Here is a 19105-nt window from a genome sequence, read left to right as displayed (position 1 = left end):
CAGGGGGAAGGGGGTGAAGTGTGGAAACGGAGGGATGCAGCAGGCAGGGGATGGAGGAGAGGGAGGGTGGAGTGGAAGAGAGGAGAGGAGCAGCAGACAGTGGGCACCTCGGAAGGGGTGGAGCAGGGACAGGAAGAGGCGGGGCCGAGTCATCCAACAGCAGCTGTACCAATGCTCCTATTAATTTTGTGGTATTTGCTGTACATTTATGATGATTACACTTTGTTACTGATTCTATGAGTCGTGTCACACTGTACGGAAACCAGTAATTGGTTGCCTTCAGTACCGCTAGGCACTCTGCAGCATATGTTCTGAACTAATAAAGATAAATTATTTTCCAGATAATAGAATTGTATTGAGTAACAAAACCAGGGCAAAGAAAAATCTGCAACTTTAAAAGCAAATACATTCCCAATCTATTAAATTAATAGAACAGAACTTAACAAGGGGAAAGAACATTCATGTCCATTTTTGCTACACATACAGCAACCGTGGCTTTTATAGGTCAGTGTATGTGAAGCTGTGGTTGTCCTTAATGTCCCCTGGGGTGGGGTGGTATGGTAGGGATGCAGCCCCTGAGGCTATGTGGAATGTTGAGGGAGGATGTAGGGAGGTGCTATAATGAAGTTCTCCAGAGACTGCAAAGGGAGGCAAGCCTAGGATTGTGGAACCAGTAGGTCCACTTGTTTGCTGCTGGAGCAGCCCCATTATGTCCTGATTCATCTCCCTCTCGTTTTCCTGCTGGGACACCTGGGCCTTTATCCTGTCTGCTCTCTTTCTCCCTATAGTCTGCAGTATTCGCCCTCCAGGCCCTTGCTCACATTCTGATGTAGCACAGGCTTGCAGGATCTCATTGCACATGCCATCCTGAGTTATCTTCTTTCTCCTCATCTGGCTCAGGTGTTCCGTGGGTGTGGAGGGGGCACCCCTCAAAGCCACAACAGCAGCAGCTTCAGATTAAACACACAAGAGGAACTGTTGTCAGTATAGTCACAACAGAAAGTGAATGTTAAGGTTCAGAATTGTCTTCCCTCCCTAATGTTTTAAACAAGACATGCTCATTGACTCTTTTGCTTGGGATTGCTTGTGCATGGTACCACTCACAGCATCAAACACAGTGAGCATGGTCCACCAGAGATGAGGGAAATGAGAAGGAAATTGCATTAAACCATGAGTAAGGATACAATTTAGACACAGGTCAGAAAAGTCACGGATTCCGTGACTTCATCTGACCTCTGTGACGTCTTCAGCCTCAGCTGTCAGCAGCTGGAGTCCCCCTCACTGGTTGCGGCCGGGGCTGGAGTTGTGCATGCTCTCCCCCCCACCCCCACTTTGGCTAGGAATAGAGCTGGGGCTATGCACCTCTGTGGCCAGAGCTGTGTGCCCCTCCCTGTGGTTGCAGCCGGCGCTAGAGATGGGGCTGCACACTTCCTGCCACCCATGGCTGCTGTCCGTTCAGCTGGGGCTGCGCCCCCTCCCCCCTCTGCTGCTTGGGCTGGGGCTTTAGCTGGGGCTAGACCTGGAGGTGTGTCCCACTCCATGGCAGTGAGGCTCCATCTGTCAGTCGCCCCCACGGCTGGGCTCCAGCTGTCACCCCCCCAGTTATTTTTAGTAAAAGTCAGACAGGTCAGGGCTCCCATGAATTTTTGTTTATTGCTCATGGCCTATCCGTGACTTTTACTAAAAATAACCATGACAAAATCTTATCCTTAACTCTGTGGATAGGGCAATGGCACTGAACACTGACACCCTTGTCCACAAGTGATGGTGATTTTTAGCTGATATCTCACTCCTGAGGGTAACAAAGGCAGAGAGCATCCCAAAACCACACAGGCCTGTATGCTGCTACCAGTGCCTGCCAAAATTAATCGCTGACTGCCATGGGAAATCTTTAGGAGAGGATAGCAGAGTACCTCCATGAAAGTTTCATCATCATTTCTCAGGAGGATTCAAGGGGCATTTCTGTGTACAAAAACAAACTGCTCCACATGTTCCACCCTGTCTAACTGTACAGGGAGTGAAAAGCAGATAAACAACTCTGCTGTCTTTGTTGTACTGTCACCTCTTCTAGTACGAGTAAAGTTAATGAAAAGTTGATAGTTGAAGCCCCCAACTTAACAGGGCACATCAATACATCATTGAGTGAGGGGGGATTTGATAGCAGCCTTCAACTACCTGAAGGGGAGTTCCAGGGAGGATGGAGCTAGGCTGTTCTCAGTGGTAGCAGATGACAGAACAAGGAGCAATGGTCTCAAGTTGCAGTGGGGGAGGTCCAGGTTGGATATTAGGAAAAACTTTTTCACTAGGAGGATGGTGAAGGGTTACCTAGGGAGGTGGTAGAATCTCCATTCTTAGAGGTTTTCAATGCTTGGCTTGACAAAGCCCTGGGTAGGATGATTTAGTCGGAGATGGTCCTGCTTTGAGCGGGGGGTTAGAATAGATGACCTCCTGAGGTCCCTTCCAACCTTAATCTTCTATGATTGATTGTAATGGGAAATACATTTACATACTTACCCAAGGTTCTTTGCATTGCGCTTACCTGTGTTAGATGGCTAGGACTGACTGGTCTGCGGGTCAAGTCTCAAAAAGGTTCTGGATCGCGGCATAGCTGGACCCCCCTAGTTGCATGTCACCCACCCTCCTCTTCCATATCCTCATTGTTCATGCCAGAAACCTATGACTCGGGCTCCCTAAAAGTGTCCAGAGTTGTCTGCGGGGTGGTGATAGGGTGTCCACCAAGTATGGCAGGTAGCTCTTTGTAAAAGTGGCAGGTCTGTGGCTTGGCACTGGATCGACTGTTGGCCTCCACGGCCTTCTGGTATTCTTTCCACACCCTTTGCTTTCACGCAACATTGCTGCTGATCGCTGTCATTCGTCTTCTCCTGCATTCCCTGTGCAATCTGCTCATAGATGTCCACATTTTTATGGCTGGTCCGTCGCTGTGCCTGCACAGCCTCTTCTCCACACAGGCCCAGGAGATCCAATATCTCCTCTCTACTCCAAGAGGGATCACGTCTGGAACTTGTAGCGGACATCGTCAGCTGGGCAGTTGCACACAACAGTGGAGAGCTGCTAGGTGTGCTTGCCAAGCTGGACAATTGGGAAAAGGGCATTTCAAAAAGTCACAGGGCTTTAGAGGGGCAGGGGGCCACTGAGCAATGGAGTTCACAGAGTGGTCAGTCACAGGCATTGTGGGACAGCTGAAGGATCGATATAAGTAATGCAATGTCCATACTCGCAGTTTGTCAACCTCAGTACATCAACCATGGCTCAATGCTGCTCGGGGAGATGGTGTTACTGCATCGCTGTAATGGGGCACTTACATTGGTGAGACAAATTTAAGTGTAAACACATGTGCAACTAGGTTGACACAAGGCTGCTTATATTGACCTAATTTTGCCGTATAGAAGACCAGGCCACAGCCAGGTCAGAGTCCTGAAATTTTATTATATATCTATATATAATATTTTTGTCTTGGCATTGCCTTTTAAAGTGATCTGTAGATCTTCCTTCTTTGGTATTGCCCTTGTTAGTTATGGTTATATCATAAAGAATTCTGTAACTTAACCACTACTCTTCTGGCAAATTTATCTATTGGGTTTAATTGAGAAGACAGTGCACATGAAGCGAAAGAAAGACAACTAATTTCCATTGGTCACCAGTAGTCAAAAATAATGCTCTTCTGAAATGATTGCCTTTAAACAATTTAACATGAAGTTCCCTAAAACACAGCTTAAAGGTGGCTGGGAAAGGAAACAACACTTAATATTTTGCAAAACTGATGATTGATTACAATATGGGAAGAACTGCCATAGAAGTGAAACCAAGCAACCTAATTGCCTAACAAGGAGCTGGGAAATTTTAATAATATATTTACTGGATTCGAATTAGTGCTGTACGATCTTTGAATGGCAGGATGCATTGTTGTATTTGCATCATGTAAGTATATATTTAAAAAAAAAAAAAACTGTGGATCTCCTGTGTTAGGAAAGCTTATTGTATATTTCCAACCCTCTGTACTCCTCTTATCTCCCTTTTCTCCCTCCCTCCTCAGTACTACCCTTCCCTTTTATTCCTTTTCCTTCTCCCATACTTTCCTTAGTTCATCCCCTTCAACATCTTTGGGACCTTCCCCATAAGATAAACAATAAAACAAGATGTAAATCATGGCTTTGCCAACCTTCCCCATATCACTTTGCTTTTTTGTTGTATGTACCCCCTTTTCCTCTACCCTTCATCTTTCTTATCTAGTTGGACTGCAAGCGCTAGCTCTTACTATGTGTTTGCACAGTGCCTAGCACAATAAAGCCCTGACCTTGATTGACGACTCAATGCTATTTTTACTAGTGTCACACTGGCTGGAGCAGCTCATGATCGTAAGTGCCAACCTCAGGGCAGACTGTCAAAAAGCAGGGCAGAAACCCCAAATTGGTTGTTTGTTCTATAATTAGATTTCACCAACCCAGTAATAAGTGTGAACTCCTCAAGCACTATAACAGTCTTATCATGGAGTCAGTCAATTGCCTTGGACATTTCAGTCTATGTTGCCAGCCAGGCAAGCTGGACTATGATAGATGGTCCAAAAATCACAATGAATATTCAGGTTATTCCCAGTCTCAAAACCAGTTACTTACCCCAGGTCAATTGTACTCTGATCTCTAACCAAAGACAAGGCTTGTAGCCAATCCTATAATAAACTAACCAAAGATTTATTAACTAAAAAAAAGAAATGAGTTATTTACAAGGTTAAAACAAGGAACATATACACACATCAGTTACAGTCTTAGATTTAAAGAGGTAATGTAAACTTGTAGATTAGAATAAGCAGCTCTGTATGTCCTTTAGGGCTGACCCATACCAAGCATCATGGGAATCTCTTGCTTATGCTTAGAAATCCTTGCCCCTCAGAGTCCAGACACAAAGATCCAGTTTCTCCTTGTCAGGGATTTTTATCCCCTTCTTCCCAGAGTCCACTCTGATAGAACAAGTGTCGGCACCCGATTCCTCTTCATGTGAGTGGGGAGGACAATCAGCAAAGTCTTTGTCCTTTTGATGTTTTACAGTGGGGCTCATTTGTTTTCAAAGACCATCTTGTCTGAAGGACTAGCACTTGCTTCTTTTCCTGTTTGATTCCAGCTCTGCACTACAGACCTACGTCGGTACAGCTGTGTCATTCAGGGGTATGAAAGATCCACACCCCTGAGTGATGTAGAATAACACCCTTGACATAGTGCTGTCTACACAAGGGGTTAATGAGAGAGCTTCTCAGAGAGGTGGATTAACTATGCCAATGGGAGAGCTCTCTTCTGTTGAGATAGTAGAGTCTTCACTTAAGTGCTACAGCAGGCACAGCTGCATTGGTGCAGCTGCGTCGATGCAGTGTTTTAAATGTAGACCTGCCCTGAGTTGCACAATTACAGATGTTTACAATGCAAGCAAACACTTAATATAACTTTATACCAGGGGCTACAGAGGTTATAAGTGAGATCAATACACGCAGCATCCTACACTATTCATAAGTTCTAAACACCAAACATTCTTACAAGTCTAATGTTTTTCTTAACAATACGAACACAGGTAAGCCAGACTGGTTTCCAGCTATGTTTTTGTCAGTGTTCATTGAGGCCTAGGATCTTGGCATGAGCTGGCACCTGGCCTGCCAGTATCACAACTAATAATAAATAGTACTGGAGGATAATATCTGCACAATTCCTAGAGGTCTCTGAAGGAGCCACTGCTTGGGCTTGTTCTACTCCTTGCATTGGCCTGCCAAATGCATGCAGGCCATGGTCACACAGGAAAACCCTACCTAAATGCCATAGTCCTCAGCCTAACACCTATCAGGTATGTCTCTGAGTGGCTCCTTGAACCTCTTGGCAATACAGTTGGCTGATTATCTTGCTGCTATTGTGTAGCATTTGCTGGCTTCTCCGGGGATTTGCAGTGTAAAGGGGTTGAAGTCCTCTTCAAAATGCAATTTGGGACTCTTAATCTACCAGTACTTCAATCTCTCTCTGGGTCAGGATTTTCCCTCACAAACACATACACAAGGGGCATGGAAAGGAATCCTGTTCAGAATTGTAAGCGGGCAGCATGGCCCATCTGGGGCATCATGACCCTTCCTTGGTCCCAGCCTCCAAGGAAGGCCACAGCGCCTCTGCTAAGGGGAATTAGCAGTCTGCTAGGAGTCTATTGCCCTGGCCCTTTGGCAGGGCGGGCGAGCAAGCAGTGGCGCCGCTTTCGATAGCGGTAAGGGAGAGCACGTTCTCCCGGGGGGACTAAGGGGGAGACACAGGCCCACCCGTCTCCACTGCGTCCCAGCCCAGGGACCTAGCAGTGGCAAAGGCATTTGCCACTGAGTCGGCAGGGCTCCCGCCGCAACACACCGACAGGGGTCTTGCCCCTGACTCAGCCACTGTCTACGGCTGTCCCTGGGCCACTTCCTCCCCCTGGTCCCCCGGTACCTGTGCCCACGTATCTCCCTCTGGGTCACTGGGGAAGGTGGCAAGCGGGCGTCCGGTGAGTCCCTCACCATCGACCGGCGGCAGATCCGGAAACGTCTGAGGGTCGTCTGCGAGCGGGAGTTCTTCCAAGTCAGGGCCGGCCTCGGGGTTCCACCAGTCGGCTAGGGCTGTCCATGCCAGTGAGTCCTCCATGCCAGGCAGCTCCTCCAGGTCAGGGCCGGCCTCAGAGGACTTCTCCCATCCAGCAGGTGGGGGTAGCTCCTCCCCACTACTAGGGTCCGGCGGCCCTCTCCAGTCCTTCGGTCTCGGCGCCCCAGCCAGTCAACTGGGTTGGGAAGCCCCCTCCAGTCACTCAGGCCTGGAAGGTCTGGCCAGGTTTGGGGCCTGTGGTTGGCAGAGCAGCCACGCCACGCCACGCCACGCCACGCCTAGGCTGCAGCCTCCAGGCAGGCACATCTGCCTCCAGCAACCACTTCCTTCCAACTGAGCTGCTGGCCTGTCTTTTGTACGTCCTGCCCTGGACCTGGCTCCACCCCTCTGCTTCCGGGTGGCTGGGCCTGCAGGGCCTGGTTCTGTCCAGCGGGGGCAGAGCAACCCTTCCTCGGGCCCAAGCTCCGAGGAAGGCCACAGCGCCTTGCTACAGGAATAAATTCATAATTTAGCAATCTCATTCTAAATATTGCTTTATATTGTCAGCACTACATTAGCTACAGTGCATGGAGCAATTTCCAGTTTTGGGGGGACAGTGCATCTTAGTGGAATGTTTTCTGTTTTCTGCTCATGTTTTACCATCATGAGCCTAAGAAATGGATGTGATCTAGAAAGGGCTTGTTCCCTCCCAGACATCTGTCTGTCCAAATGTGAGTGATCAGTCTTTTTAAACTCATAACAGTTAACCCTGATAGCAGGCTGTCCCATCACAGATTGTATAGGTAGATAAAAATAAAAAGATACACACAATATATCACACAATAGTATAGAATGTATATGATCAATGTATTTAAATAGTTTTTCTGTAATGTACCGTGTTTTCTCTTTCTTTAGACTGTTTTCATTACCATATCTTAGTCATCTGGAACTTGCCTACAATGATATTAGCGTTATCCCTCATGAAATCAGGAATCTCAGGTATTGATACATAATATACACTGGAACCAAACCTATGTGTAAAAATATTGTGAGCATATCATGAAGTTCATGGTTATCAGTAAATCTGGAGTAATTTCCCTGATGTCCATGGATTTACTCTGGATTTGCACCTGGATAACAGAAATCACAATCTGGTGCACTGCCCTGTGACAAGGGTCTGATTTTAAAAATTAAATTTGTGTGCCATTGCGTAAATATCATGATTATGCTTGTAATTCAGGTAATGGCACACAAATTATGATCATTTGCTAATTGTGGCCATATTCATGTGCACTTGCTTAATTTGCATGCATGATCACTGTAATTACGTGCCCCCACCTCATGTAAAGCCCATTGTCATTCGCAGAATTTGCAAGTGAAGGTGTGATTGCAGTGTGGGTAGGCATACCTATGCTAGCTTTAATCCAGCTAGCATGGGTAACAATGGTATTGAAGATGCAGGAGTGGGGGCTTTAGCCTGTGCACAAGAGTGAGTACCCGGGGTCCCCTCGTATGCTGGTTGCTAAACCATGCTGCCACTTCTCCACTACTCCACTACTATTACTACACATGCTAGCTAGGTTAAAGCAAGCACAGTTACAATTACACCTTTACTTGCAATGTAGACCTACCCTAAGTGTATGTGTGGTGTGGAGGGGAGGTTAATACTTTGGCTTCAAGGGAATGATACAGTAGAAACTATATGTGATAGATTGACAATATCCTGAATAAACCTTATGGAGTTAAGATAAACTTTATTGAATTAGGGTTAACACTTTTGGGGTATATTGCATTAAAAAGCAATTGTATATGAGTTATTGTGGCATTGCATGTACCTTTTCTAGTAGAGAGGGGGATGCTAATGTACTTCTTCTATTATGAACCCTTTCAAGCCACCCTTTGGAGAGGTGCTCATGCACTAGTTCAACATGGGTTCTCCAGGGACCAACAGACAAAGGGTTTTTGGAAAAATAGCCTGATATTAAACTGGCTCGTGGCATTCTTCCTGATCCAGCAAATGGACAGGACCCATGGTCCATGGAGGGCCTCAATCCTTAGGGAAGGGTTGGAAGGACTGGGCCTACTGAGGCCCCATATGATTGGTGGACATGTTAAGAGCTGAAGCTGTGCTGAACTTGTTTCTAGAAGGAAACCCCTAGGGTGGGGTGTTTGAAGGACTGCTCCTGTCAGAGCCCATGTTAGGGATGAGGTGAGGACTGGTCAGTTTATTAGCATGTGTGCAGATTCTTTTATTGTTTTTAATATTTTCTCCGTAATGCCTTTTACCTTAAGAAAAGTAGGCTTGCATAGGAAGTGCTGTGTGATACCTTATAAGTGCAGCAATTACACCTGTTAACCTTCTCTAAAGAGAAAGCACACAGGTGACATTGGGCAACCTGTCTATGCTGGGAGTAACATAGTGAAGGCAGGGAACTATGCAGCCTGCAGATACCCCAGCAAAAGAGACGCGTCCTTGCCCAAGACAGGTGATGGCCAGGGGAGTTGGTAGCCTGAGAATGAGTTCCCTAGCTGGACTGTGGAGGGGGAACACAGGTGCAGTTGCCCGACATTGCAAGAGGAAATTTTTCCCACACAGGGTCAATCTGTCTCTGTTTTTGGTTAGAAAGTTTGTGAGTATATCGGCAGCTGTTTATATGATCATAAGGAGGGCAGATATAGAAGTATACTTACATGTTAATAAGCAAGAGTGTGGAGTTCAGAACACACACACACCCTTAGGTTTTGGTGAAATCTGACAATGCGCGGTGTGTTCATTTGGACACCTGTCTTAAGCATTCAGTTGAATACACAGACAATCCCTTTATTTCCAGTTGCACTAGTTGTTTAAATTGTACTTAGGAAAATAATTTTCTTTTTGCACATAATTGCATCATTGCATCTTAGACTTAAAATGCATTATTTTTTTAAAACTTAGCCTTTTATACATACAGATACATGTGCCATCTTCGTGCAGTAACTCAGCAAATGGGAAGTAGGATATGTATATAATCATAGCTGAGATAAATTGTGTACGTAATTTGGTGGTCCTCAAAATTACAGGGCACTGGAGTATCTGAATGTTGAAGGGAATCAGCTGTGTGCTTTGCCTTGTGAGGTTTTGAAGCTTCCTCTGAAATGCCTTAACACAGAAAATAACTTCATGCATCCCTTCTTATGGAAAGAAAACAGCCAGAATCAGCCACAGAGACTTACTGATCTGGCTGCCCTTTGCTTCTCCAGAAACAACATGTGGCAAAGGTATACCGAGATCTCAAAGGATATTCAAGAAATATTGAACAAGTAAGTGATTGAGATCTCTAGCTGCCCCTCTGGCTTCCATGGGAGTTTTGGGTACACAAGAAATGTCAGAAGGATCCAGGCTTTAGATCTGGTAGTTTATACTTTTTCCATCATGAAATCACCTCTGTATATCCCCACTGTAGGAGCTGCATGCCATGCATTGTGAGCAACAGAATAAGCTAAATTAAACTAAAATAATGCTGACAATGTTGCTGGTACTTATTGGTCAATATATAACATTCTCCATGCAAGTATACTCAACTAGGTTTTTGAATGCATACCAGGTCTATGTATTTTTGATAATACATGGAACTGTACATTTAATCAAGTTCATCATGTGCAAATGACTGCTTTGATCCATTTAACTATCTTAGTGTTCTATACTGTCACCCATCACCATAGTATCTTCCAGCCAAAAGTGTTTGCTGCAGCCTCATGTTGTGTACTGAACCAGTCTGTTCAAGAGATAGCTGTGAGCTGTAGAACAACCTAAGCTGAAAAAGATGCCAGCTCAATTTCTGGGAGTGGCAGAGTTATCCCCACACATGCACTGCATCTCTCTGTTTTCACCTGTCCTCCTTCCCCACTGGAGCCATGCAAGTATAGCCCCACCCTGAGGGCTAGTGTAATTACCCCCTTGGAACAGAGAGCAGCCTACACCACATGAACCTTCCACAATCATCAGCCTCAGAGTCAATCAGAGGCCAACTAGATCCCTTAATTTCTAGCTGTGAAAGCAGAAAGTGAACTGGAACGTGCTGTGTCTGTATAGTCATAAGGACGAGGCAATGTTTCTGACTCTTTTTTCTCTCCATCTTAGCTATACAGTCTGTGACTGCTGCAAAGGACCCTTGTACGGTCAAGGGCTTCAACTCATTCGCTCTTGCAGGAACATATTTAGATTCCGCAGACTTCCTTTTCTCTTTAATGCTTGCTCACCATCCTGTTACAGCAGCTTCATGTCTCAGACTGACTCGTTGACTCGAATGCTTTATGGAAATTGATCTGGGTTGCAGCAGAGAAACTGGTGATCTAATGCAGTTAAGAAATATGAGGTATTTTAGGTCATGGTGTACTAAAAGATAGCTTGTAATACTGAAGTGTTTGGGATCGCTTTCTTTGTGCAATTATCATATCCTCCTTAAAGTGCTTTCTGGCCTAATGTTCTATTTTTATTTGGAACGAGTCTTTGCCTGTTTAAATTTGTTAGGGATCACTCACTAGCCCTCTTGGAAGGCTTTTAAGAACTGTTTTGTGCTTAAGCTATTAAGACGTGACACATTCTATACAAATAGCTTACATCTATTTTAATAAGGGTTCAGTAAAAAAAAAGAAAGAAGGGCACAATTCATAACTTGCTAGTGTTTCTCTAGACAGCAGTGAATAATTGAATCAAAAACATTACAGGCCAATTTCATCCCTGCATAAACTCAGTGAAGTCTATGAAATTATACTGAGGATGATTGTAGCCCAGTACTTCCTGGAGTAATAGTTTCTAGAAGAGAACTTTTAAATCCTTTTCCCTACCAATAGTAAACCATTTTATAAGTTGGTTCTTAACATGGTTTAAAACTGGGCAGCATAGTTTGGGTCCCTGTAACACAGCTTTAACACAATTCTGTAACTTCATCCTGAAACCTTGTTCAAGCCCAGCCAAAGGAGTAGTCTTCAACATGGTTCTACTTCAGGGTTCAGTCCTACAAACACATACTATTGGACTTGAAGTGCAATTGACCCATGTGCAGAGGGCCGATACAAGCCCTTTGCACCACTTAAGACCTGCTTAAGCCCTGAAAACAAAGCTTAAGTATGACTTAAGTGATGCATAGGACTGGGTGGTGGTCTTCTGCCCGAGTCACTTTCATCTTTAGAACTTACTGTTTCAAAGAGTTCCATTCACATATAGGGGACTACTTGTGACAGTAAGCACTATGTCCAGGAGTAAATGTTCATAGTTCAGGCGCTAACTTGGTTCATACCTTTCCAGGAACCATATCAATGTGCTGTGACACAGGATATGTCTACACAGCAACTGTGGGGGAGTGTGTGTTTTCTTCCCAGCACAGATAGACAAATGCGCTCGCTCTGCTCACGGGGTAGATGGGATTGTACTTGTATGGCTAGCCCGAGCCATCTTCTGCTATGCTATTTTTAGTGTGCTAGCTCGAGCAGAGGTAACGTGTTTGTCTACCTGTGCTGGGAAACACCATCCCAATTGCTGTGTAGACATACACATAGTTCCCAGAGTAGTGTGGATGTAGTAACCTGGTTTTGATTTGACTTGAACTTGATTAAACTATGCTAGCAAAACTGCTTTTTCCACTGGTATAAAAAGTGCTTTAAAATGCTACACTATCTGCCTCATACAAGACACTAATTTGTCTATTAGTAATTGTTAAACAGGGCACAATTACAAAAAGGTGCCTCTGGAAGATGTCTGCAACCCAGACATAAAAGTCTGTATTTGGGCTAAGATTTTCTAAAGCAACTAGTGATTTTTGGGGTGCTCATCTTGAAACACCTTAAGGAGACCTGATTTTTCAGAAACACTCCGAAAATCAGACCATCTTAGGATGGTCTCAAGTTGGAAGAGTGCCCAAAATCACTAGTCGCTTTTGGAAATCTTGGCCATAGTGAATAGCTTATCACAAATAGCTTTGATAAAGGAAATTCACACCAAAGTGGTGTTTGCTAGATAGTGTTCTCATTTATTTCAACATGAGAGGGAATCCAGTAAACTAGTATCTGGCTGATTTATATGTATGTATATTTTTGTATAGCCCTTAATCCTTTTTTAATGTCAAAATCCAAGATAGGAGATTGCCAAGGGAAACTGTAATTTGTTTTTAAAAGATGTTTGTGCTATGTCTGCTTTTAATAACATTGTATATAATGTGACACTGTCAAATACAAAACATTGGTTGGTGGCAAATGTTTAATAAAAAATTAAACTTGGGGTTGGGAGAGAGGTTTACTCTGCAAATTTCAGAAGATTTCCTGAGTAGGAAATCTGAATTTCTTCACCCTCAGTCACCATTTTTTATTTGATGGGCTTGTGCTAGCTCTCCTCAAAATGACTAATAGCAGCGAAGTGTTTCCCCAAAGTCTCCTCTACTTCAGGATAGTCACAGCAGAAATGCTCATAGCTCAGCATTTTGCTTGTTTGAACTTGTGATGGTGTGTTTGTCCCACACAGCTCATGAAAGAGTTAATGTGGGCATGAGAGACCAATTTTAACCCATCTGGTTGCAACTGGAGGGTGAGCCAAACTTAATTAGAGATAAAGCCAAACTGGGGAAGAAGCTGGGTTGTGGTTATTATAAAGAGGGGAAATCCACAGTAGAAGAGTGCTGCAGGGGGAGAGAAAGGAAGTCTTCAGTCACTTCCTGGGATTAGGGAGACCAGGATGGTCCAGGAGTAAGCCCTGGGATCCTTGCCTGTGTGTAGAGAAGGCTGGTATGTGGCCAAGAGAGACAGAGCAGCCACTGGGGTGGAACCGATTCTAATGGTGAGAGCCCTGGGAAGCATTCAGTGAGAGAATAGAGCGGGGGAAATGAAAGAGGGATGAAAGGTCAAGACCAAGGAGGGCAGAAGTGGGGTTAAATTTTACTTGTGGGTTAGGGATTTTGCTGGTGGCCCTGTAAGTAGGATGAACCTAGAAGGCATGTCCATTAAACTCAACACAGTGGGCCTGATCCTTAGTTGCAAATAATCAGTGAGCTTTGTCAATGTCTATGGAGCTATGCCAGTTTACAACAGCTCAAGATATGGCCCAGTTTGCTTGTTTTTTCAGAGGTGGCAAACTATCTGCCACCCCCTTAAACTGGGCCCTTAAAAACTGTGCTGGCCACAAAAGAACCTTCTCTTTGTCATCTCACAGATCTCACCCTTCTGCCAGAGAAGAGATACTTAGAGCTTGTTTACATGGGGCTACTAGAAAAAATACCCCAAATTGACAGGTAAATTGAATTCATTAAACCCCTCTGTGGATGCTGTCATTCAGAATTAAAGAATACGCTTGGAAGTGAATTAAACTAAACAGAATTAAAACTGTTTTCATTCTGAATGTGAGCGTCCACTCAGGGATGGAATGTTTTCTTCGGATTAACTTTCCTGAGTGTCTCTGTATAGGCAAGCCTTTAAAATCACAAGTCTTTTCCCAGTTCAGATCTCTTAAAACTAAGCTTATTTCACATTGTTCATTTAAGAGACCCCTTTGAAGGGAAAAATGAGGGCAAGCAATCTGATTCTCCTGCTGCAGATAGAACTCCCATTGACTGCACTGGGACTTACTAGTATTCTGTCATGGGAGAGCACGGCCAAGGAGTTTAGGGAAGATGCATTTCTTCTGAAGGAATGGTTTCTGTTCCCCCTTTCCCTGAGAAGATGACTGTTCTTCAGAGAAGTGTAGCTCAATAATACCTTGTAGCACTCTCTACCCAAGAATCTTTGGACTTTACAAATGCTAATAAATGAAAGCTCCAAAACACCTCTGTGAAGTAGACAAGTTTCATGATCTCCCATTTACAGAGAGAGAACCTGAAACAGCAAGATTAAATCCAACAATTTTCAAATGTCCACTGACTTTGGGTGCCTCTGTTTTTGGGTGCCCAACTGGACACACCTAAAACCCTGACGTTTGGAGGTGTGGAGCAACTGCTGTTCCCATTGATTTCATTTGGAGTTGGGGATGCGTTATACCTCTAAAAAACAGGTCAGAGAGGACCTAATTTGGGTGCCCAATAGGGCTGACTGAAAAAGTTCCATTTTGCCAAAAACGTTGAGGCTTTGAAATTTTATTTTCATTCCGCTACAGCACAAAACAGAGTCTTGAAATCTTTCAAAAGAAACTGACCAGCCCAACCCAGAATAGCCTGGTGGTTTGGGCACTCAGAGCTGAGTATCCCATATTCCAACCAGGCGAGTGCTCTAACCACCAAACCATTGACTATTCTGGGGCAGATGGCTTTCTTGTTTTGAGCAGATACTCTATTTTGGCCCTGAGGAAGTGTTGTTGAAACAGCTACATTTCCGTAAACCATTTCAGTTTTGACAAAATGACATTTTTCTAGAGGGGAAAAAAATGTCATCAATTAACTTTCCACCAGTTCTCATACTCAAAACCAGGGTGCAACATATTCCCACTGCCTATGTCTAGCCAAGTCTGCTCACCAATGCATTGGAGGGTCAAAACCACAGTTCTCCCACTGCTCCCTAAACCTACTTGTTTGTAGAGGATAGTATCAGAAGCAGTCTCTGCTCCTCTACCCTGTACTCAGAGCTGCAAGCTGGGCAGATCTAAGATGGCCAGGGAGAAGAGGGGTCTGGGATGGTGCGGACCCTTATTCCCTTGCATGGCCACGGTAGTCCCAGTCACAGTATAGCACCTTGTCAGTTTTCAGTGGAAGGTACCTCGATTTTGGTGTGTTAGGGATATTTCATTACTATAGCTCATTAGTTTAGAAGGACTGGGGACTGCTATACATGGATCTTAATACATAATAAAGGCAGCTTGGAAAGTGGGGGAAACCCATAAGAGAGGAAAGTTGACGGAGGGATGGGGAGAAACTCAAAAGAGAAGATGTAGGCTTTGGCATCAATAAGAGAAGAAATGTGTTCTGAACACAAGTTTGCTAACATGAGTTAACTCAAGTTAAAATACTAGCAGTGAAGAGAAGGCAGTTAGCAGATCCTCAAAGGTTTTTAGGCACCTAACTCCTCTTGACATCAATTGAATCAATTCAATGGGAGTTAGGTACCTACAATTGAGGATCTGGGCCTTAGTCTTTAACTTGACCTGCTGACTTGTGTGCTGCCTACAGACAGCATTGTGTCCACTTAGATTAACTTGATTTAGCTAACAAGTCATGAACACACCGTTTTCCTAGTGAAGAGACAGCTGTAGGGAACCAGAGATCTGGTGAGTGTGGGAGACTTGGGCGGGACCAGAGGTGGGCATGACAGGAAATGGAGGGGAAACTTAAGGTGGGAATTGTTGTGTCTGACAAAGAAAATATCTGGATTTTACAAGGAGCATGGAACTGAAGGATTTGAGGGTAGAGCCTTTATGCAAATGAAAAAATACATATTCCACAGCTATGCAAAACAGGGCATTACATTATTTGCATACAACTTTCAGGATAGAAAATGAATTGCTCTGTTTGTGGTCCTGAATTGAGGAATGTCAGCACTGATTACAATGGAGGAGGGGCTAATCTCCAGAAAAGGCTTTTTTTTTTTTTTTTTTTTTTTTAATATGTACCCTGCAGCCTCACACATTTCTGCTAACCCTACTCAGGAAACCACAGCAGCACTGCAAAGCGACGTACAGTTTCATACACGTAACGGTTTAGAGTGCCTGTGCTTCACTATGCTAAGAAGTGCAAACTTTGAAATGGCTTACCCAGCAATTTATTCAGCACAGGACCTGCATGTCACAGGGACATTTCTAGTTGCTTAGCAAAGGTGTTGCTGTATTTTTACACCATTGCTGCATATTCCTTGGTCACTTCATCATTACTGTAGAAATGTTTTTCAACTTTAGCTGTTCCACAGACTGAGGTGGAACATCTGTGCTTTGTCTAATGAAGATTGGCCTGAGATATGCAAATTGTGTTTCTTTTTGACTGTAGCACAAAAACTGTATTAAGACTGTGATCTCTCACTAGTTTTTCAAACCACACTGCTTTGAAGAGACTTATTCCTGATCTTCATATCTGTGAAAGGACCTGTGTGATCACAAGAAGTGGTGTGTAAATAAATTTTGATGGCACATGAGAATCTTGGATTCAAGTGAGATTATGACTTCACACTAGTAAAGAGAAAAAAGCTGAGTGATTGAGGAGGGAACTTTCACTGCTTAAAGCTCTTGGGCACGGCCCTAATAGAATCATAGAATATTAGAGTTGGAAGGGACCTCAGGAGGTCATCTAGTCCAACCCCCTGCTCAAAGCAGGACTAACCACAGCTAAATCATTCCAGCCAGGGCTTTGTCAAGCTGCAGTTTAAAAACCTCTAAAGATGGAGATTCCACCACCTCTCTAGGTAACCCATTCCAGTGCTTCACCACTCTCCTAGTGAAAAACTTTTTCCTAATATCCAATCTAGACTTCCCCCACTGCAACCTGAGACCGTTGCTCCTTGTTCTGTCATCTACTACCATTGAGAACAGCCTAGCTCCATCTTCCCTGGAACCCCCTTTCAGGTAGTTAAAGGCTGCTATCAAATCCCCCCTCATTCTTCTCTTTTGCAGACTAAACAAGCCTAGTTCCTTCAGTCTCTCCTCATAAGTTTTGTGCTCCAGCCCCCTAATCATTTTTGTTGCCCTCCGCTGGACTCTCTCCAACTTGTCCACATTCTTTTCGTAGTGAGGGGCCCAAAACTGGACACAATACTCCAAATGCGGCCTCACCAATGCTGAATAGAGGGGAATAATCACTTCCCTCGATCTGCTGGCATGCTCCTACTAATGCAGCCCAATACGCTATTAGCCTTCTTGGCAGCCAGGGCATACTGCTGACTCATATCCAGCTTCTTATCCACTGTAACCCCCGGTCCTTTTCTGTAGAACTGCTGCCTAGCTTGTTGGTCCCCAGTCTGTAGCTGTGCATGGGATTCTTCCATCCTAAGTGCAGGACTCTGCACTTGTCCTTGCTGAACCTCATCAGATTTCTTTTGGCCCAATCGTCCAATTTGTTTAGGTCACTCTGTATCCTATCCCTACCTTCCAGGGTATCTACCACCCCCCCCCCCCCAAGCTTAGTGTCATCTGCAAACTTGCTGATGATGCAATCTACCCCATCCTCCAGATCATTAATGAATATGTTGAACAAAACCAGCCCCAGGACCGACTCCTGGGGCACTCCGCTTGTTACCGGCTGCCAGTTAGACATCGAGCCGTTGATCACTACCCAGTGAGCCCGATGATCTAGCCAGCTCTCTATCCATTTTATAGTCCATTCATCCAACCCATACTTCTTTAACTTGCAGATAAGAATACTGTGGGTGACTGTATCAAAAGCTTTGCTAAAGTCAAGGTATATCACGTCCACCACTTTCCCCACATCCACAGAGCCAGTCACCTCTTCATAGAAGGCAATCAGGTTGATCTTTTAGTTCCATCATGCTACACATACTGCAGAACTAAGGACGGGGGAGCAAACGTCAGTTTAAACGACCTCTACTTTCCCCAGTCCAAGGGCCAACTTGACCACTATCAAAGGTTAGAGCAGCCTGAAGTCTTCTCTTACTTCTGCCTGGTTGCCTATGGTCACAAGGGATACAAGGTGAGAGAAGTAGTATCTTTGAATGGACCAACATCAGTTGGTGGAAGAGACAAGTTTTTGTGCTATACAGTGCTCTTCTTCAGGTCTCTCATATCTTGGGACCAATACGGCTACACCACCACTGCAAACAACTATGGTCACCAGGGCTTTTTCTGCCAATTGAAGATCATTAAGGCACTCATGTTCCCATTTCTTCCAAAAGCAAAAAATGTAATAACATGCCATTGTGGTTTCTCCAGTATCGTTTTCCTTTATTTTTAGGACCAGTTAAAAAGCTTCCCCTGGGTAATTCAGAAACAGCTTCTCAGTTAATGGATTTCCAAATGACAGATGTTAGTGCTCAGCATTTCTTCTTCTCACAAGGAGCTTCTCATACAGGAGATGCAAACCCTCCTATGTATGGGGTCTGTAGAGGAGGTTCCTTGAGACTTGAGAGGGAAAGGGTTTTACTCCCGCTATTTCCTAATCCCAAAGGCCAAAGGAACTGAGATTCTACCTGGTCTCCCTGGCCTCCATCATTTCCTCTCTGGATCCAGGAGACTGATGCACTGTCCTTGATTTAAAGGATGCCTATTTCCACATCTCCATCTTCTGCGGCCCAAGAAGTTCCTCAGATTTGTAGAGGGTCAACACCACTACCACTTCACTGCACTTCCTTTTGGCCTGTCAGCAGTCCCCCGGCTCTTCATGAAGTCTATGGTGGTGGTAGTAGCCTTTCTCTGACATCGAGGCATGGAGGTCTACCTGTACCTTGACAGCTGACTGATCAAAGGCTGCTCACAGGCTCAGCTCCAGCACAGCATCGGTACAGTACGAGCCACCTTCCGAGTGCTGGGTCTGTTGATAAACAAGTAAAAGTCAGCTCTAGTCCCGGTTCAGAGAATAGAATTCATCAGGGCAGTGCTCAACTTGACCCAGACCAAGGCC

The 19105-nt window shown here is 44.6% G+C and overlaps 1 protein-coding gene across 1 annotated transcript in view; it reads left to right on the top strand.

The window, feature by feature from the left end:
- Positions 1-10897, top strand: part of LRRC63 (leucine rich repeat containing 63) — a 32866-nt gene extending 21969 nt beyond the window's left edge. The window contains exons 7-9 of the mRNA XM_067562760.1: positions 7509-7592; positions 9654-9893; positions 10714-10897. Of these exons, the coding sequence (XP_067418861.1) occupies positions 7509-7592; positions 9654-9893; positions 10714-10897 (508 nt within the window). The remainder of the gene's footprint in view (positions 1-7508; positions 7593-9653; positions 9894-10713) is intronic.
- The last annotated feature ends 8208 nt before the right edge of the window (positions 10898-19105 follow it).

Source organism: Emydura macquarii, unplaced genomic scaffold, assembly GCF_026122565.2.
Source record: "Emydura macquarii macquarii isolate MOO-44397 ecotype Brisbane River unplaced genomic scaffold, CSIRO-AGI_Emac_v2 contig_2473, whole genome shotgun sequence".
In the NCBI taxonomy this organism is placed as follows: domain Eukaryota; kingdom Metazoa; phylum Chordata; order Testudines; family Chelidae; genus Emydura; species Emydura macquarii.
Note: the sequence above shows the minus strand (reverse complement) of the source record. Positions and strands in the feature narration are given on the sequence as shown.